Source organism: Heteronotia binoei, chromosome 2 (genome assembly GCF_032191835.1).
Source record: "Heteronotia binoei isolate CCM8104 ecotype False Entrance Well chromosome 2, APGP_CSIRO_Hbin_v1, whole genome shotgun sequence".
NCBI classification, from domain to species: Eukaryota; Metazoa; Chordata; class Lepidosauria; order Squamata; family Gekkonidae; genus Heteronotia; species Heteronotia binoei.
In genome coordinates, this window is record NC_083224.1 from 8,729,242 (window position 1) to 8,750,324 (window position 21,083).

The 21,083-nt window shown below is 51.2% G+C and overlaps 1 protein-coding gene across 1 annotated transcript in view; it reads right to left on the reverse strand.

Annotated features, from left to right (window-relative positions):
• Positions 1-20,775, reverse strand: part of LOC132590670 (bactericidal permeability-increasing protein-like) — a 35,347-nt gene extending 14,572 nt beyond the window's left edge. The window contains exons 1-6 of the mRNA XM_060263639.1: positions 20,673-20,775; positions 17,287-17,401; positions 13,382-13,510; positions 11,450-11,605; positions 4,290-4,353; positions 650-710 (exon numbers count right to left, since the gene is read on the reverse strand). Coding sequence (XP_060119622.1) covers positions 650-710; positions 4,290-4,353; positions 11,450-11,605; positions 13,382-13,510; positions 17,287-17,401; positions 20,673-20,775 — 628 coding nt within the window. The remainder of the gene's footprint in view (positions 1-649; positions 711-4,289; positions 4,354-11,449; positions 11,606-13,381; positions 13,511-17,286; positions 17,402-20,672) is intronic.
• Positions 20,776-21,083: the final 308 nt, after the last annotated feature.

Sequence of the window (21,083 nt, forward strand, 5' to 3'; positions counted from 1 at the left end):
TAAATTCACAGGATCCTCCTTGCTGTCAGAGGGCCATCGAGCCTCTGTTGAAAAACCTCCAAGGAAAGAGAGCCCACCACCTCCCGAGGAAGCCTGTTCCACTGAGGAACTTCTCTGACAGTCAAGAAGTTCATAGAATCCTAGAGTTGGAAGGGACCTCCAGGGTCATCTAGTCCAACCCCCTGCACAATGCAGGAAACTCGCAAAGACCTCCCCCTAAATTCACAGGCTCCTCCTTGCTGTCAGAGGGCCATTGAGCCTCTGTTGAAAAACCTCCAAGGAAGGAGGGCCCACCACCTCCTGAGGAAGCCTGTTCCACTGAGGAACCACTCTAACGGTCAGGAAGTTCATAGAATCCTAGAGTTGGAAGGGACCTCCAGGGTCATCTAGTCCAACCCCCTGCACAATGCAGGAAACTCGCAAAGACCTCCCCCTAAATTCACAGGCTCCTCCTTGCTGTCAGAGGGCCATCGAGCCTCTGTTGAAAAACCTCCAAGGGAGGAGAGCCGGCCACTGCCCTATCGACCAGCTTGGAAAGGCATATCTCTCTTTAAATGACTTTTAATGAAGCTGGCAACCCCAGTGAGCACCGTCCAGAGAGAGGTGAAGTTTCTTTTGAACATCCATTCCTTAGTGTGCGCACGCATACCGTTCATGGCGCGCAGGACTTGTGCAATATCATCAACGCCCTTCTTGAGTTCGAGACACAGCTGGAAAAAAGCAGAACCCAGAAATATGAAGAGCAGGCAAGCCGGTGGACAGACAGCTGCCTTCTCCCTGCACCAGGGATTGTATGGGCCCAGAAGCCATCCAAAGGAAAGGCAGCCGAAGAGCAAAGAATGCTGCAGGTACACAGTGCCGTCAAGCCACTGACATGGCAACCCCAGCAAGGGAGCTTGGAGGCAAGTGAAAAGCAGAGGGGGTTTGCTCTTGCCTTCTTCTGCAGAGCCTTCCTTGGTGGACTCCCATCCAAGTCCCAATTTTACGTAGCTTCTGAGATCCGATGAGATCAGACTATACCAGGGGTGGCCAAACTGCGGCTCAGGGGCCACGTGTGGCTCTTTCACACATATTGTGTGGCTCTTGAAGCCTCCACTGCCCCATTAGCTGGTTTGGAGATGGCATTTCTCTCTTTAAATGACTTCTCCAAGCCAAGCAGCCAGCAGCTTGGAGAATGTGTTTAAAGTTAAAGTTGCTCTCTTTCCACCTCTCCCTTCCTCCCCATCTATTTTCCTTCCTTCCTTCCTTCCTTCCTTCCTTCCTTCCTTCCTTCCTTCCTTCCTTCCTTCCTTCCTTCCTTCCTTCCTTCCTTCCTTCCTTCCTTCCTTCCTTCCTTCCTTCCTTCCTTCCTTCCTTCCTTCCTCCCTCCCTCCCATCCATCCATCCATCCATCCATCCATCCAGGGAATTATTTGGAAGGGAATTGAAAACAAATCAGCCAGTATAATCATGCCCCTGTATAAATCGATGGTGTGGTCTCATTTGGAGTACTGTGCACAATTCTGGTCACCGCACCTCAAAAAAGGATATTATAGCATTGGAAAAAGTGCAGAAAAGGGCAACTAGAATGATTCAAGGGATGGAACACCTTCCCTATGAAGAAAGGCTGAAACGCTTGGGGCTCTTTAGCTTGGAGAAACGTCGACTGCGGGGTGACATGATAGAAGTTTACAAGATTATGCATGGGATGGAGAAGGCAGAGAAGGAAGTCCTTTTCTCCCTTTCTCACAATACGAGAACTCGTGGGCATTCAACGAAATTGCTGAGCAGTTGGATTAGAACTGATAAAAGGAAGTCCTTCGTCACTCAAAGGGTGATTAACATGTGGAATTCACTGCCACAGGAGGTGGTGGAGGCTACAAGCATAGGGGGCTTCAAGAGAGAATTGGATAAGCATATGGACCAGAGGCTATTAGCCACAGCGTATTGTTGGAGCTCTCTGTCTGGGGCAATGATGCTCTATATTCTTGTGCTTGGGTAGGGGCCCAGTGGAAGGGCTTCTAGCCCCACTGGTGGATCTCTAGATGGCGCTTGGGTTTTTTTGGCCACTGTCTGACACAGAGTGTTAGACTGGATGGGCCATTGGCCTGATCCAACATGGCTTCTCTTATGTTCTTATGTGACACAGAGTGTTGGACTGGATGGGCCATTGGCCTGATCCCACAGGGCTTCTCTTATGTTCTTATGTGACACAGAGTGTTGGACTGGATGGGCCACTGGCCTGATCCAACAGGGCTTCTCTTATGTTCTTATGTGACACAGAGTGTTGGACTGGATGGGCCATTGGCCTGATCCCACAGGGCTTCTCTTATGTTCTTATGTGACACAGAGTGTTGGACTGGATGGGCCACTGGCCTGATCCAACAGGGCTTCTCTTATGTTCTTATGTGACACAGAGTGTTGGACTGGATGGGCCATTGGCCTGATCCCACAGGGCTTCTCTTATGTTCTTATGTGACACAGAGTGTTGGACTGGAGGGGCCACTGGCCTGATCCAACAGGGCTTCTCTTATGTTCCTTCCTTCCTTCCAACATCCGACGTTCATGTCCTGCAGCTCTCGGACATCTGGCATTTATTCTATGTGGCTCCGACACTAAGCAAGTTTGGCCACCCCTAGGCTATGTACCTATACCTCCCCTCCCAAAGAACCCTGCACTCATGCAGATTGTATTGCCACCTATTTAGACGCAGGACATGGAGCTCCTGCAACAGAAAGTGCAGCCTGCTAACATTTCCTTCCCAGTGCTGGGGCAGCCACGATCCATGCCACAGTGTAGGGGAACAAAGCAGTAGACTAGTTGCACCTTTAAGACCAACCAAGTTTTTTTTTCAGAATGTACGCTTTCGTATGCTCTAAGCAGACTTCATCAGACAAAAGGATGGAAGGGCCAGCAGTCCTAAATATAGAGAAAGCGGGTAGTGCGTTGGTATGTAGAGTCGTGGGAATGTTTTTAGCAGATTAAAAAAAAATCACAAATTGGGGTCTGTGTTTGTTAGTTAGTGTTGTTAACGGGGCTGAAACAACAGTGGAGGGTGATAAAAAAAGCAGTTTGATGTCGTAGGTGTGAAGTGCCATAAATCTGGGCGTCACTCTGGCTTTGTTAGTTCTGGGTTTAAATAGAGGGCATCGGTTTCTCAAGAGGTTATAACATCATTCTAGTTTGCCGTTAGAAAAAAAAGAATACATTAGAATATAGTGGAAGATGGGTTAGTATATATCAGGGGTGGCCAACGGTTGCACTCCGGATGTGTTTTGCCTACAACTCCCATCAGCCCCAGCCAGCATGGTCAATGGCTGGGGCTGATGGGAGTTGTAGGCAAAAAAAAACCATCTGGAGAGCTACCATTGGCCACCCCTGATATATGTAATAATGTATTTCTCTTTTAGAACAGAAGTGAATATTGGGGGAAGGGTTTGTATTGACGGCTACAAGCATAGCCGGCTTCAAGAGGGGATTGGATAAAAATATGGAGCAGAGGTCCATCAGTGGCTATTAGCCACAGTATGTGTGTGTGTGTATATATGTGTGTGTATTGGCCACTGTGTGACACAGAGTGTTGGATTGGATGGGCCATTGGCCTGATCCAACATGGCTTCTCTTATGTTCTTATGTGACACAGAGTGTTGGACTGGAGGGGCCATTGGCCTGATCCAACAGGACTTCTCTTATGTTCTTATGTGACACAGAGTGTTGGACTGGATGGGCCATTGGCCTGATCCAACGTGGCTTCACATGTTCTTATGTGACACAGAGTGTTGGACTGGAGGGGCCATTGGCCTGATCCAACGTGGCTTCTCTTATGTTCTTATGTGACTTAGAGTGTTGGACTGGGTGGGCCATTGGCCTGATCCCACAGGGCTTCTCTTATGTTCTTATGACATACTCAAACAAGGGATATTGGCTGTTTATCTTATTACATATGACTCTACATGCCAACTCACTGCCCACTTTCTCTCTATTTAGGACTGCTTGCCGTTCCATTTTCGCCTGATGAAGTCTGCTTAGAGCGTACAGAAGCTGACATTCTGAAGAAAACTTAGCTGCTCTCAAAGGTGCCAGTTGTCTACGGCTTTGTTCTATTGCTTGAAAGCAACACGGCTGCCCCCTTGGATCTATCTACACTGTAGGAGACTAAGCCCCAAGGCCCCACTTCATAAGCAGAGGCATTTTGACTAACCGCAGTAATGGACAGGGCAGACAGGCACCTGTAATCCGACCCAGCTCTCCCCCTTCCCGGCACAATCTCAAAGGAGGAATCTTGGCATCAGCTGCTAGTTCAGACTCACTTGTTTGTTGAGTTTGGATTCAAGGAGCGTCTCAAGGACAGAAGTGAAGCGGTTGTAGAACCAGCTGTAGGAAGGGGGAGAGGAAGGGGGGGGGATTATTTATTTATTAATTCATTTTGTTCGATTTAAATCCCGCCCTCTCCGCGAAAGCAGGCTCAGGGCGGCTTACACGTTCAGAGGTGTCATGAGCCCTGACGAGGAGGAGCTGGAAGGGTTAACGGACCTGGAAGAGTTGCCAGCCAGTTCCTCAGCTGAACAAACAGCAGTTGGCCCATCAATCACTCTCCAGGCACCAGTGTCTCCTCCTCCCATCTCAAGAGTTCGAAGCAGGCTCCGGAAAGAACTTTCAGAACGAAGACGTGAGGCACGCCGAGGCTTCAGATCTCTCAGCCCCTGAGTTCTAGCAGAGTCACTGCCACCCAGGGAGCAGGCTGATTGAGACTCCCATATAGCTTCCACCCAGCACCTGGTAACCTTGTGGAAGCAACAAGTCTATTCTCTGGGTTGCATCCACGCTCCTTCCTGATTCCTGATCTGCTTGATTTCCTTGGCACCCTGACCTTTTGGCTTTTGGACATTGACTTCTGATTCCGGTTTGTGATTCTGCATTGGTGATTTATCTCCTGCTTGACTTCCTGGACTTTGACCTTGGACTGGCTTTGGACTCCTGCCTGCCTGCACCCGGACAATGTGACAATAGGGTTGCCAAGTCCAACTCAAGAAATATCTGGGGACTTTGGGGGTGGATCCAGGAGACTTTGGGGGTGGAGCCAGGAGCAAGGGTGCGGCAAGCATAACTGAACTCCGAAGGGAGTTCGGGCCATCGCATTGAATGTGACCGCGCTCCTTTTAAATGCCTTCCCTCCACTGGAAATAAGGAAGGATAGGGGCACCTTCTTTGGAGGCTCATAAAATTGGACTCCCCAGTCCAGTCTTTTTGAAACTGGGGGGATGTTTTGAAGAGAGTCCCCAGATGCTAGGCTCAATTTTCTTTTCCGCTAATCCATACGTTGCGTGCTGCGTTGTGAGTTGACTCTGCAACGTATTTTCCAAGCATCGCTGCTGAGGCCCCCCCCCTCCCCAGATTCCACCCCCAAATCTCCAGGAATCTCCCACCCTGAGTCGGCAACCTTGCCCATCCCCCAGGGACGGAGGCCTCATCACGCAGCCCAGAAGGAGCTGACTGAACAGAGAAGTTTCGACAGCTTCCTAGCTGAGAGCTCTCAGGATGCTGGTCTGAAGTAGGACTCCAGTAGTGCCTTTAAGACCAACCGAGTTTTATTCAGAATGTAAGCTTTCATGTGCTCTAACCACACTTCGTCAGACAATGGGGTACAGTGAGCAGTGCTCCGTATAGCTGGTGGACAGTGGCTAAGAATGCAGAGCGCAGGGCCGGATTAACAATTAGGCCAAGTAAGCACTAGCCTAAGGGCCCACACGGCTATGGGCTCCCCCCTCCCGGCTTCTCCCCTGCTTACAGCCCTCCAAACCTGCAGGTGTAACCAGCAACTGAGCCCCTCTTTGCCTGGTGTGGCTGCTTCTGGCGTTAACATAAGAACATAAGAGAAGCCCTGTTGGATCAGGCCAATGGCCCATCCAGTCCAACACTGTGTGTCACACAGTGGCCAAAAAAACCAGGTGCCATCAGGAGGTCCACCAGTGGGGCCAGGACACTAGAAGCCCTCCCACTGTTGCCCCTCCCAAGCATCAGGAATACAGTGCATCACTGCCCCAGACATAAGAATGTAAGAGAAGCCATGTTGGATTAGGCCAATAGCCCATTAGGGGAGGGACGGTGGCTCAGTGGTAGAGCATCTGCTTGGTAAGCAGAAGGTCCCAGGTTCAATCCCTGGCATCTCCAAAAAGGGTCCAGGCAAGTAAAATCCTCAGCTTGAGACCCTGGAGAGCCGCTGCCAGTCTGAGAAGACAATACTGACTTTGACGGATCAAGGGTCTGATTCAGTATAAGGCAACTTCATATGTTCAAACACAAGAGAAGCCATGTTGGATCAGGCCAATGGCCTTTCCCGTCCAACACTTTGTGTCATACGGTGGCCAAAACCCAGGGGCTGTCAGGAGGTCCCCCAGTGGGGCCAGAAGCCCTCCCACTGTGGCCCACTAAACAGCAAGAATACAGAGCATCACTGCCCCAGACGTAAGAACATAAGATAAGCCATGTTGGATCAGGCCAATGACTCATGCAGTCCAACACTCTGTGTCACACAGTGCCCAAGAAACCCAAGTGCCATCAGGAGGTCCATCAGTGGGGCCAGGACACTAGAAGCCCTCCCACTGTTGCCCCCCCCCCCAGCACCAAGAATACAGAGCATCACTGCCCCAGACATAAGAACATAAGAGAAGCCCTGTTGGATCAGGCCAATGGCCCCTCCAGTCCAACACTCTGTGTCACATAAGAACATAAGAGAAGCCCTGTTGGATCAGGCCAATGGCTCATCCAGTCCAACACTCTGTGTCACTTAAGAACATAAGAGAAGCCCTGTTGGATAAGGCCAGTGGCCCCTCCAGTCCAACACTCTGTGTCACTTAAGAACATAAGAGAAGCCCTGTTGGATAAGGCCAATGGCCCCTCCAGTCCAACACTCTGTGGCCGTTTTCGCACTCACGTTTTACTGGCGCCACGACCCTCCTCACGCCGGCGAATCTGCATGGATTTCGCACCAGAAGCGCCGGCGCACCCAGAAGCGCCGGCTACTTCCGTCGCTAAGCCAGCGCAAACGTTTTCCTGCATCTTTGCGATTTCCGTTTGCGCTGGCTTAGCGACGGAAGTAGCCGGCGCTTCTGGGTGCGCCGGCGCTTCTAATGCGAAATCCATGCAGATTCGCCGGCGTGAGGAGGGTCGTGGCGCCAGTAAAACGTGAGTGCGAAAACACCCTAAGTCACTTAAGAACATAAGAGAAGCCCTGTTGGATCAGGCCAATGGCCCCTCCAGTCCAACACTCTGTGTCACTTAAGAACATAAGAGAAGCCCTGTTGGATCAGGCCAATGGCCCCTCCAGTCCAACACTCTGTGTCACTTAAGAACATAAGAGAAGCCCTGTTGGATCAGGCCAGTGGCCCCTCCAGTCCAACACTCTGCGTCACATAAGAACATAAGAGAAGCCCTGTTGGATCAGGCCAGTGGCCCCTCCAGTCCAACACTCTGTGTCACATAAGAACATAAGAGAAGCCCTGTTGGATCAGGCCAGTGGCCCATCCAGTCCAACACTCTGTGTCACATAAGAACATAAGAGAAGCCCTGTTGGATCAGGCCAGTGGCCCCTCCAGTCCAACACTCTGTGTCACATAAGAGAAGCCCTGTTGGATCAGGCCAGTGGCCCCTCCAGTCCAACACTCTGTGTCACACAAGAGAAGCCATGTTGGATCAGGCCAGTGGCCCCTCCAGTCCAACACTCTGTGTCACATAAGAACATAAGAGAAGCCCTGTTGGATCAGGCCAGTGGCCCATCCAGTCCAACACTCTGTGTCACATAAGAACATAAGAGAAGCCATGTTGGATCAGGCCAATGGCCCATCCAGTCCAACACTCTGTGTCACATAAGAACATAAGAGAAGCCATGTTGGATCAGGCCAGTGGCCCCTCCAGTCCAACACTCTGTGTCACATAAGAACATAAGAGAAGCCCTGTTGGATCAGGCCAGTGGCCCCTCCAGTCCAACACTCTGTGTCACATAAGAACATAAGAGAAGCCCTGTTGGATCAGGCCAGTGGCCCATCCAGTCCAACACTCTGTGTCACATAAGAACATAAGAGAAGCCATGTTGGATCAGGCCAATGGCCCATCCAGTCCAACACTCTGTGTCACATAAGAACATAAGAGAAGCCATGTTGGATCAGGCCAGTGGCCCCTCCAGTCCAACACTCTGTGTCACATAAGAACATAAGAGAAGCCCTGTTGGATCAGGCCAGTGGCCCATCCAGTCCAACACTCTGTGTCACATAAGAACATAAGAGAAGCCATGTTGGATCAGGCCAATGGCCCATCCAGTCCAACACTCTGTGTCACATAAGAACATATGAGAAGCCATGTTGGATCAGGCCAGTGGCCCCTCCAGTCCAACACTCTGTGTCACATAAGAACATAAGAGAAGCCCTGTTGGATCAGGCCAGTGGCCCCTCCAGTCCAACACTCTGTGTCACATAAGAACATAAGAGAAGCCCTGTTGGATCAGGCCAGTGGCCCATCCAGTCCAACACTCTGTGTCACATAAGAACATAAGAGAAGCCATGTTGGATCAGGCCAATGGCCCATCCAGTCCAACACTCTGTGTCACATAAGAACATAAGAGAAGCCATGTTGGATCAGGCCAGTGGCCCCTCCAGTCCAACACTCTGTGTCACATAAGAACATAAGAGAAGCCCTGTTGGATCAGGCCAGTGGCCCATCCAGTCCAACACTCTGTGTCACATAAGAACATAAGAGAAGCCATGTTGGATCAGGCCAATGGCCCATCCAGTCCAACACTCTGTGTCACATAAGAACATAAGAGAAGCCATGTTGGATCAGGCCAGTGGCCCCTCCAGTCCAACACTCTGTGTCACATAAGAACATAAGAGAAGCCCTGTTGGATCAGGCCAGTGGCCCCTCCAGTCCAACACTCTGTGTCACATAAGAACAGAAGAGAAGCCCTGTTGGATCAGGCCAGTGGCCCCTCCAGTCCAACACTCTGTGTCACATAAGAACATAAGAGAAGCCATGTTGGATCAGGCCAGTGGCCCCTCCAGTCCAACACTCTGTGTCACACAGCAGCCAAAAGAACCCCAAGTGCCATCAGGAGGTCCACCAGTGGGGCTAGAAGTGTTCTCACCAAGTTTACCTCTCTCTGCATCTCCCCCACAGCTTTGTTGAAGGGACTTTTGAGAAGGTGGCTGCAGCAGGGCCACAAGTGGGGGGGTGGGCACTCCAATTTGCCAGGGGGCCCCTGAAATTCTGACTGCCTAAGGGCCTCCATAGGGTTTAATCTGCCACTGGCAGAGTGGTACCAAGTTATAAAAGAAGAAGAAGACATTGGATTTATATCCCGCCCTCCACTCCAAAGAGTCTCTGAGCAGCTCACAATCTCCTTTATCTTCCTTCCCGACAACAGACACTCTGTGAAGTGGGTGGGGCTGAGAGGGCTCTCACAGCAGCTGCCCTTTCAAGGACAACCTCTGCAAGAGCTATGGCGGCCTCAAGGCCATGCTAGCAGGTGCAAGTGGAGGAGTGGGGAATCAAACCCGTTTCTCCCAGATAAGAGTCCGCACATTAGGGTTTGTAGAATCTTTCGGGCTCAAGTGCCGTGTTCTACTGGAGAAAATTTTCCTTCCAGACGTTTCGTTCTCAGCTGCGGAGAACATCCTCAGTGGCGTTGCAGCCGGAGCAGGCGCTCAGATCTTTTTGGCTGCTATGCATTGAGTCACACTTAACAACTACACCAAACTGGCTGGAAAAGGAAAGGAAAGGTCCCCTGTGCAAGCACCAGTCGTTTCCGACTCTGGGGTGACGTTGCTTTCACAGCATTTTCACAGCAGACTTTTTACAGGATGGTTTGCCACTGCCTTCCCCAGTCTTTTACACTTTCCCCCCCAGCAAGCTGGGGACTCATTTGACCGACCTCGGAAGGATGGAAGGCTGAGTCAACCTCGGGCCGGCTACCTGAATCCAGCTTCTGCCAGAATCGAACTCAGGTCATGAGCAGAGAGTTCAGATCACAGTACTGCGGTACTGCTGCTTTAGCATTCTGCGCCACGAGGCCGCTATACCAAGTTAGAATCCAGTGGCAAAAGAGTGAAATTAACAAATTGAAAGAACATTTGGTTCTGGACAGCATTTGCGTGGGAAACCAATGAAACAACAACCTGTCAGAATGGGAGATGGAGGCAATAGATGACGTCTTGATTGCTATGTTACTTGCAAGGCTGGATTAAATCGAGAAAATGTCTTTCCCAGGGGTTTTGCTGCCCACCTAATTTACTTTGTGACATGTAACATACATTATAAACACCATTCTAGTTTGCCGTTAGAAAAAGAAGAATACATTAAAATATAGCGGAAGATGGGTTTAGTCAGGACTCTCTTTGCAAGCAGGCACTCCTTTGCATATGAGGCCACGCCCCCCTGATGTAGCCAATCCTCCGAAAGCTTACAAGGCTCTTTGTGCAGGGCCTACTGTAAGCTCCAGGAAGACTGGCTACATCAAGGCTGTGTGGCCTAATAGGCAAAGGAGTTCCTGCTACAAAAAAAGTCCTGGGTTTAGTATACGTAATGAGATAAACAGCCAATATCCCTTATATAGGCCTCCGTGAGGATGTGATACTGTTGGAAAATACATTGCAGAGTAAAGCACACAAAAGCTTACGTTCTGAATAAAACTTGGTTGGTCTTAAAGGTGAACTTGACGCCTACGTTGTTATTCTGAATCAAACTGGGTTGGTCTTAAAGGTGCACTCAACTCCTCCTTTGTTATTTTGAATCAAACTGGGTTGGTCTTAAAGGTGCCCTTGACGCCTACTTTGTTATTCTGAATCAAACTGGGTTGGTCTTAAAGGTGCCCTCGACACCTACTTTGTTATTCTGAATCAAACTGGGTTGGTCTTAAAGGTACACTCGACTCCTCCTTTGTTATTCTGAATCAAACTGGGTTGGTCTTAAAGGTGCACTCGATGCCTACTTTGTTATTCTGAATCAAACTGGGTTGGTCTTAAAGGTACACTCGACTCCTCCTTTGTTATTCTGAATAAAACTGGGTTGGTCTTAAAGGTGCACTCGATGCCTACTTTGCTATTCTGAATCAAACTGGTCTTAAAGGTGCACTCGACGCCTACTTCGTTATTCTGAATCAAACTGGGTTGGTCTTAAAGGTGCACTTGACTCCTGCTTTGTTATACTGAATCAAACTGGCTTGGTCTTAAAGGTGCACTCGACGCCTACTTTGTTATTCTGAATCAAACTGGTCTTAAAGGTGCACTCGACGCCTACTTCGTTATTCTGAATCATACTGGGTTGGTCTTAAAGGTGCACTCGACTCCTACTTTGTTATTCTGAACGAATCTGGGTTGGTCTTAAAGGTGCTACTGGACGCCTCCCTTGTTCAGGATGTTCTCCTGTCCCTCTGACTAGTGCCACGTGAAGGAAGCCCGGCAGAAAAACCAGGCTTGCCTACCTGTTTCCCCCGTGGAATTTCAAGAGGATGCCCCCAGTGGCAGCTCGGCAGCGGGCAGCCCACACCTTCGGTCGTCCCGTGAGCTCCTTGCCGAGTCCAAGGAGAGCAGAGAGGGACAACTGGTGAACATGGATGTCAACAGTGCCTCCGTCACGTCTGTGAGGGAAAAGAGGCCATGGGTTACAAGCTGTTCACAGGCTAGGCTTGCCAATCCCCAGGTCCCAGCGGGGGATCCCCCCGGTTTTACAGGCTTCCCCCTGCCAGCTGGCTGGCGGGGAAAGCCCCACCCCCACAGCCATTATGCAGCTAAAGGTCTTGGGCAGCTTTAGAAACCTGCAAACAGGTCAATTTCAAAATGTCTGTGGCCGTTTTCCCACTGACCTTACTCCGGAGCGACGTCCCTCTTCACCGCGCAGCGTCTGCGCGGATTTCCCACCAACTGCTGCGCACAACCAGGAAGAGCCGCGGCTTTTGCGGCGCAGATGTAAACTGGTTTTTAGCGGTTTCCATTTGCGATGCAAAAGGTCGGCAACTTCCTGGTTCCTCGGAGCAGCCTCGGAGCAGTTGGTGGGAAATCGTGAAGAGGGACGTCGCTCCGACGTAAGCTCAGTGGGAAAACGGCCTGTGTGTCTCTGTGCCTTTAAAGTTGAGCAGGAAGTACTTCATGGGAAGGGTCAGCAATACAGTCCCTCGGTTTGTTTTGCTTTCATTTCAGGGCAACTAAGTGTGTGTGTGTGTGTGAGAGAGAGAGAGCAGCGTAGCCCCTGTTCTTTTCAGATGTCCTTGTGGAGGAACCAGACCCAGTAAGTGTGTGTGTGTGTGTGTGTATGAGAGAGAGAGAGGGTTGCCAATCCCCAGGTTTGGAGGCCCTCCCCCCCACTTTAAGGTCGTCAGAAAGCGGGAGAGGGAAATGTCTACTGGGCAATTGTTCCCTATGGAGAACGATTCCCATAGAGAATAATGGGGAATTGATCTGCGGGTATCGGGGGCTCTGGGGGGGCTGTTCTTTGAGATAGAGGCACCAAATTTTCAGTATAGCATCTAGAGCCACTCTCCAAAATACCCCCCTAAGTTTCAAAATGATTGGACTAGGGGGTCAATTATGAATATATGAAGTTGCCTTATACTGAATCAGACCCTCGGTCCATCAAAGTCAGTATTGTCTACTCAGACTGGCAGCAATTTTCCAGGGTCTCAAGCTGAAGTATTTCATGCCTACTTGCCTGGACCCTTTTTCGTTGGAGATGCCGGAGATTGAACCTGGGACCTTCTGCTTACCAAGCAGATGCTCTACCACTGAGCCACCATCCCTCCCATTGGAGAGCCAGTTTGGTGTAGTGGTTAAGTGTGCAGACTCTTATCTGGGAGAACCGGGTTTGATTCCCCACTCCTCCACTTGCACCTGCTGAGATGGCCTTGGGTCAGCCATAGCTCTGGCAGAGGTTGTCCTTGAAAGGGCAGCTGCTGTGAGAGCCCTCTCCAGCCCCACCCACCTCACAGGGTGTTTGTTGTGGGGGAGGAAGGTAAAGGAGATTGTGAGCTGCTCTGAGACTCTTCGGAGTGGAGGGCGGGATATAAATCCAATATCTTCTTCTTCATCATCTTCTTCTCCCCTGCTCTCCGGGGTCTCAAGCTGAGGTATTTCACGCCTACTTGCCTGGACCCTTTTTAGTTGGAGATGCCGGGGATTGAACCTGGGACCTCCTGCTTACCAAGCAGATGCTCTACCACTGAGCCACCATCCCTCCCTAATTCCAATTCTATGAGCCCCAAAAGGTGCCCCTAACCTTTATTAAAAGGTGTGCAGTCCCTTCCAATGTGACGGCCAGAACTCCCTTGAAGTTCAATTAGGCTTGTCACACCCTTGCTCCTGGCTCCACCCCCAAAGTCCCCAGAAATTTTTGAATTGGATTTGTCACCCCTAGTTCTTACCCAAACAAAGTTTTCAGCTTCCAGTTGCCCCTGAGCAAGACGTAGCCGTTTCGGATGGTCACGTTCACGCCCAGCCCCTTGGAGAAGCCGACGGTGGAATCGTCCAGTTGAAGCTTGTCCACCTGCAGCCTGAGAAGAAGCACCACAAGACGCACAAAGGTCAGTCCACTTTGGAGGGCCTTTTCAGATCCCAACCAAACGGCTTGCTAAAGGGGGCCAAGAGATGGGCTCAGAGCCATCTAACTAGGGTTGCCAAGTCCAGTTCAAGAAATCTCTGGAGACTTTGGGGGTGGAGCCAGGAGACAGAGATTTCTTGAACTGGACTTGGCAACCCTAGTTAGATGGCTCAAGTGCAAACTGAACGGGGACAGTAACTTTTCCAGACCCCGCTGCAATTCTGGCCGGCCAGCCAGGCCCCAGGGAGGCTGCCACGTGGCTTGGTTGGTCCAGCAATCCCCAAGGGCCACACCAAGTGACCTCGAGGGCCGCATAAGGCCCTCGGGATGGAGGTTCCCCACCCCTGCCATAGGGAATAACAGAGTTTTCAGCAGACATTTCCCTCCCCCCACCCCTCTGCCAATCCGCTTTCTAATGACCCTGAAGCGAGGGGGGGGGGAGGGAAAGGCCTTCAATCCGGGGGATCCCCTGCCCCCACCTGGGGATTGGCAACCCTACATCTAACTCAAAAGACCAGTGGGAGAGAGCCGTTGGAGAGGCAGCCGCAAATCCCCACTCTCCTATGACTCCCATGGGATTATCTCCTTTATTTATTGAAACCCTTTATTAAGAACACGAAAGCATAGGAGAAACAGAGGCTGGGGAGGATGGCTTTTGAGGGCTTCACTGGCATTGGAATCTATGGCACTGTACAACTTTGCAGTCTTTCCCTTCATAGAATCCTAGAGTTGGAAGAGACCTCCAGGGTCATCTAGTCCAACCCCATGCACAAGGCAGGAAACTCACAAACCCCTCCCCCTAAATTCACAGGATCCTCATTGCTGTCCAAAGGCCATCTAGCCTCTGTTGAAAAACCTCCAAGGAAGGAGAGCCCACCACCTCCCGAGAAGGAAGACTGTTCCACTGATGAACTGCTCTAACAGTCAGGAAATTCATAGAATTATAGAGTAGGAAGGGACCTCCTGGGTCATCTAGTCCAACCCCCTGCATAAGGCAGGAAACTCACAAACACCTCCCCCTCAATTCACAGGATCTTCATTGCTATCAGATGGCCATCCAGCCTCTTTTGAAAAACCTCCAAGGAAGGAGAGCCCACCACCTCCCAAGGAGGAAGCCTGTTCTGCTGAGAAACTGCTCTAATAGTCAGGAAGTTCATGGAATCATAGAGTTGGAAGAGACCTCCTGGGTCATCTAGTCCAACCCCCTGCATAAGGCAGGAAACTCACAAACACCTCCCCCTCAATTCACAGGATCCTCATTGCTGTCAGATGGCCATCCAGCCTCTGCTTAAAAACCTCCAAGGAAGGAGAGCCCACCACCTCCCAAGGAGGAAGCCTGTTCCGCTGAGGAACTGCTCTAAGGGTCAGGAAGTTCTTTCTCAAGTTGAGCCAGAAACTCTTTTGATTTAATTTGAACCCACTGGTTCTGATCCTACCTTCCCCAAACCCCGCCCTCCTCAGAAAGAAGGAGGATGAGGATGGATTTATACCCCATCCTTCAGTACCCGAAGGACTCTCAGAGCATAAGAACATAAGAAGAAGAAGACATTGTTTTTATATTCCACCCTCCACTCAGTCTCAGAGCGGCTCACAATCTCCTTTCCCTTCCTCCCCCACAACAGACACCCTGTGAGGTAGATGAAGATATTGGATTTATATCCCACCCTCCACTCCGAAGATTCTCAGAGCGGCTCACAATCTCCTTTCCCTTCCTCCCCCACAACAGACACCCTGTGAGGTAGATGAAGATATTGGATTTATATCCCACCCTCCACTCCGAAGAGTCTCAGAGCGGCTCACAATCTCCTTTCCCTTCCTCCCCCACAACAGACACCCTGTGAGGTAGATGAAGATATTGGATTTATATCCCACCCTCCACTCCGAAGAGTCTCAGAGCGGCTCACAATCTCCTTTCCCTTCCTCCCCCACAACAGACACCCTGTGAGGTAGATGAAGATATTGGATTTATATCCCACCCTCCACTCCGAAGAGTCTCAGAGCGGCTCACAATCTCCTTTCCCTTCCTCCCCCACAACAGACACCCTGTGAGGTAGATGAAGATATTGGATTTATATCCCACCCTCCACTCCGAAGAGTCTCAGAGCGGCTCACAATCTCCTTTCCCTTCCTCCCCCACAACAGACACCCTGTGAGGAAGATGAAGATATTGGATTTATATCCCGCCCTCCACTCCGAAGAGTCTCAGAGCGGCTCACAATCTCCTTTACCTTCCTCCCCCACAACAGACACCCTGTGAGGTGGGTGGGGCTGAGAGGGCTCTCACAGCAGCTGCCCTTTCAAGGACAACCTCTGCCAGAGCTATGGCTGACCCAAGGCCATGCCAGCAGGTGCAAGTGGAGGAGTGGGGAATCAAACTCCGCTGGATAAGAGTCCGTACACTTAACCACTACACCAAACTGGCTAACATAAGAGAAGCCATGTTGGATCAGGCCAATGGCCCATCCAGTCGAACACTCTGTGTCACACAGTGGCCAACCCCCCCCCCCCAAGTGCCATCAAGAGGTCCACCAGTGGGGCTAGAAGCCCTCCCACTGGGCCCCTCCCCAAGCACCAAGAGCACAGAGCATCACTGCCCCAGACAGAGAGTTCCAACAATAAGCAGTGGGTAATAGCCACTGATGGATCTTTGTTCCATATGCTTATCCATTCCCCTTTACAACCTCCTTCCCTCCCCCTCCCCACAACAGACACCCTGTGAGGTAGGTGGGGCTGAGATTGTGTTTGCCCGTGTCCTTTACAAAGTTTGTATCTCTCAGGGATGGAATTCTAACAGGAGCTCCTTTGCAAATTAGGCCAATATAATATAGTGGGTTCTTAGGCATTGAAGAGGCGAGGTGGTAGCGCTAACAAGCTCTTTATTGAGTACAGCAAGGTAGGTGGCTGCACTAACAAAACTGAGGAACGGGGCGTACTGGGCCAACTAGTTACAACCCTGAGTTCTCACGCTAGCACGCTATTGGGTCATTCAAACCAGCCGGGGGGCCTGTGATTGGAGCAGGGCAGAAGGGATCTGGGTCCTACTGCTCCTTGTTCCCAAGCCCAGTTCTTCAGGCTCCAATGAGCCAGGCAGGAACACCATTGGTAGCAACATGGATTCTCCTACACCAGGGGTGGCCAACGGTAGCTCTCCAGATGTTTTTTTTGCCTACAACTCCCATCAGCCCCAGCCAGCATGGCCAATGGCTGGGGCTGATGGGAGTTGCAGGCAAAAAAAAAATCTGGAGAGCTACCGTTGGCCATCCCTGTCCTACATAACAGCCACACACCCCTGATGTAGCCAATCCTCCTTACAAGGCTCTTTTTTGTACGCTCTCGGAGGATTGGCTACATCAGGGAAGTGTGGCCTAATATGCAAAGGAGCTCCGGCTAGAATTCCACCCCTGATATCTCTGCTATCTAATCTTAAATAAGCACACGGTGTGGCTCAATGTGGACCGGCCCCAAAAGGTCTCATTGATGTCAGATCCGGCCCTCATAGCAAATGAGTTTGACACCCCTGGCTCAGTAGACAATACTGGCCATGCCGTACTGATAGTTTGATTCAGTAGAAGGCGTCTTCCTGTGTTTGCCTGGAAGGGGCAGAGTGGAAGGAGGTGATTCCCGGGAGGAGTGAGAGGACGCAGTGGGATTTGGGGGACTGGGGAGTCCCACATGGGAAAACTCATCAGTGCGAGCTGCGGAAGGGGACGGAGACAGGCTCACGCTTACCTTGTTACAGAGTACTGAACGTCCCCCAGAAGGGGCATGTTGTGGGACCCGTGAATATCCGGGATGGGATTCTTTTTCAGCATGGAGGCCGCCATCCTCATCCCAAACTGATTTCCTGGGAAGAGGGAACAAGGGCAGAAACTAAATGGTGAGGTACCCGGAAGGGTGCAGGAACCGGGGCCAGCTTCCCCTGAAGCGCAAGGGACAGAGGGGTTGCTCTTCCCACCCCAAACCCACTCTCATCCATCCATTCCTCTCTTGCCAGGGAAAGGCCATAGCTCAATGGCAGACCCTCTGCTTGCCGCGCAGAAGGTCCCAGGTTCAATCCCCAGCATCTCTATCTAAATGGACCTGGTAGGAGGTGATGTGAAAGACCTCAGCCTAAAACCCTGAAGAGCAGAGAAGCTGTGGTTCCATGGCAGATCATCTACTTGGCATGCAGAAGGTCCCAGGTTCAATCCCCACCATCTCCAATTAAAAGGACCAGGCGGGAGGTGATGGGAAAGACCTCAGCCTGAGATCCTGGAGAGCCAGAAGGAGGAGCCGTGGCTCAGTGGAAGAGCCTCTGCTTGGCACGCAGAAGGTCCCAGGTTCAATCCCCAGCATCTCCAGTTGAAAGGACCAGGGAGTAGGTAGGTGATGTGAAAGATCTCCACCTGAGACCCTGGGGAGTTGTGGGGAGGGACTGTGGCTCAATAGAAGAGCCTCTGCTTGGCACGCAGAAGGTCCCAGGTTCAATCCCCTGCCCCTCCAGTTAAAAAGGATCAGGCGATAGGTGATGTGAAGGATCTCTGCCTTGGACAGCGGCTGGCAGTCTGAGTAGACAATACGGACCTCAATGGACCAAGGGTCTGGTTCAGTATAAGGCAGCTTCAGATGTTCATAAAAAAGGCGAGGGACAGTGGCTCAGTGGTAGAGCATCTGCTTGGGAAGCAGAAGGTCCCAGGTTCAATCCCCGGCATCTCCAACTAAAAAGGGTCCAGGCACAAAGGCATGAAAAACCTCAGCTTGAGACCCTGGAGAGCAGGGGAGAGACAGTGGCTCACTGGTAGAGCATCTGCTTGGTAAGCAGAAGGTCTCAGGTTCAGTCCCTGGTATCTCCACCTAAAAAGGGTCCAGGCAAGTAGGCGTGAAAAACCTCAGCTGGAGACCCTGGAGAGCCGCTGCCAGTCTGAGTAGACAAGACTGACTTTGATGGACAGAGGGTCTGATTCAGTATAAGGCAGCTCCATATGTTCATATGTTCACCAGTGACTTTAGGGGAGGGATGGTGGCTCAGTGGTTGAGCATCTGCTTGGTAAGCAGAAGGTCCCAGGTTCAATCCCCGGCATCTCCAACTCAAAAGGGTCCAGGCAAGTAGGCGTGAAAAACCTCAGCTTGAGACCCTGGAGAGCAGGGGAGGGACGGTGGCTCAGTGGTAGAGCATCTGCTTGGTAAGCAGAAGGTCCCAGGTCCAATCCCCGGCATCTCCAACTCAAAAGGGTCCAGGCAAATAGGTGTGAAAAACCTCAGCTTGAGACCCTGGAGAGCCGCTGCCAGTCTGAGTAGACAAGACTGACTTTGATGGACCGAGGGGGGTCTGATTCAGTAGAAGGCAGCTTCAGATGTTCGTATGTTCACTCTCGGCTGTGATTCTCTATTGTGGTTGCACAGCCTGCTGGTGGGTCTTGAAGCTCTCCCAGAATCGCAGCTGATCTCCAGACGACAGAGATCAGTTCCCCTGGGGACTGACTTTGATGGACTGAGAGACTGATTCAGTATAAAGCAGCTTCATATATTCATATATATGTTCATGCAAAAGGTCCCAGGTTCGATCCTTGGCAACTCCACTACAAAGGGACTAGGCCAGCGGTGGCCAAACTTGATTAACATAAGAGCAACATAGAACAAATGTCAGATGTTTGAGAGCCGCAAGAGCTTACAGGGCTCTTATTACAGGGGCTACTGTAATAAGGATTGGCTACATCAGGGGTGTGCGGCTTAATAGGCAAAGGGGTTTCTGCTACAAAAAAAAGCCCTGGTTATTTGAAAGCTGCAAGGAAGGAAAGGTGGAAAGAAAGCTGGAAGGAATGCAACTGGATGGGGGAGGGAGGAAGAGGTGGTAAGAAAGCAACTTTAACTATAAATACTTTCTCCAAGCGGGCAGTGGGGGCTTCAAGAGCCACACAATATGTGTGAAACTCCCGAGCCACAGTTAGGTGATACGAAAGACCTCTTCCGTCTGAGACCCTGGAGAGCAGCTGCCAGTCTGAGTAGGCAAGACTGACTCCAATGGACCAGGGGCCTGGGTCAATAGAGAGCAGATTTGTACATTCATGGAAGAGCCTCTGCTTGGCATGCAGAAGGTCCCAGGCGCAGTCGCCACCATCTCCAGTTAAAAAGAACCAGGCAGTAGGAGATGGGAAAGACCTTTCTCTGACTGAGACCCTGGAGAGCTGTTGCTAGTCCAGGGGTAGCCAAACTGTGGCTCTTTATCGTGCGGCTCTCAAAGCCCCCACCACCCCGTTGGCCGTCAGCTTGGAGAATGCGTTTAAAGTTAAAGTTGCTTTCTTTCCACCTCTTCCTCCCCCATCGATTTGCCTGCCTGCCTTCCATGCAGCTCTCAAACATCTGACGTTTATTCTATGCGGCTCTCAGATTAAGCAAGTTTGGCTGCCCCTGGGCTAGTCCAAGTAGACCAGGGGTGGCCAAAGTATGGCTCACGAGCCACGTGTGGCTCTTTCATACATATTGCGTGGCTCTTGAAGCTCCCACTGCCCGGCTTGGAGAAGGCATCTGTCTCTTTAAATCACTTCTCCAAGCCAAGCCAGCTGGCAGCTTGGGAAATGCATTTAAAGCTGCTTTCTTTCTACCTCTCCATCTATTTCCTTCCTTCCTTCCTTCCTTCCTTCCTTCCTTCCTTCCTTCCTTCCTTCCTTCCTTCCTTCCTTCCTCCCTCCCTCCCTCCCCATCTTCCTTCCTCTCTCCCAGTTTGAGACCAGCTTCTAACATCGAGTTTCCTCCCTCCCCATCTTCCTCCCTTCCTCCCTTCCTCCCTTCCTTCCTTCCTTCCTTCCTTCCTTCCTTCCTTCCTGTGTTTTACGTCTCTCCGTCATCTGATGTTCATATCCTGTGGCTCTCAGACGTCTGACAGTCGTGTCTCGTGGCTCTCAGACATCCGACGTTTATTCTCTGTGGCTCTTATATTAAGCAAGTTTGGCCGCCCCTGAAGCAGACGAAGCTGACCTTGGTGGAGCAAGGGGTCTGCTTCAGTAGAAGGCAGCTTCAGCGCTATGTCCATGGGTCCCTTTAGAGCGGGGATCCCCAGAATACGTTTCAGCTGAACCAAGGTCCGGGGTACAAACCAAGGGCCCTGAACTGCGCAAAGACGGCCCCAGGAGACCTACCATATTCTAGGCCCTTCTGATTCACTTGAGCTTTCAGGCCTGCGGAAACGCCTCCGACCTGCACCCAGGAGGCCAAGAGAGAGAGGGCAAGGAGCCAGTGCATCTTTCTGCGTCCTCTGGGTCACCTGGGAAACAGAACCAGGAAGTAGTTAGGACCAGGGGTCGTTTTGTCGAAAAATAGGTGGCGGAACTCATTAGCATAACTTGTTAGCATATGCCTCCGCCCCCCCCCAGCCAAAAGCAACCTGCCTCAAGAAAGGAGAGTGCCGGGTGAGCGAGGCCTCCTTGGGCTACTCAAGCAGGCCTCGCTCACCTGGGGCTCTCCTTGGTCCCGCCCCCCGCAGTCAAAAGGCCAGCAAGCCACTCGTTGCCCAAAATCACATCAGAAGTGGAGAAAGAAGAAGAAGAGGA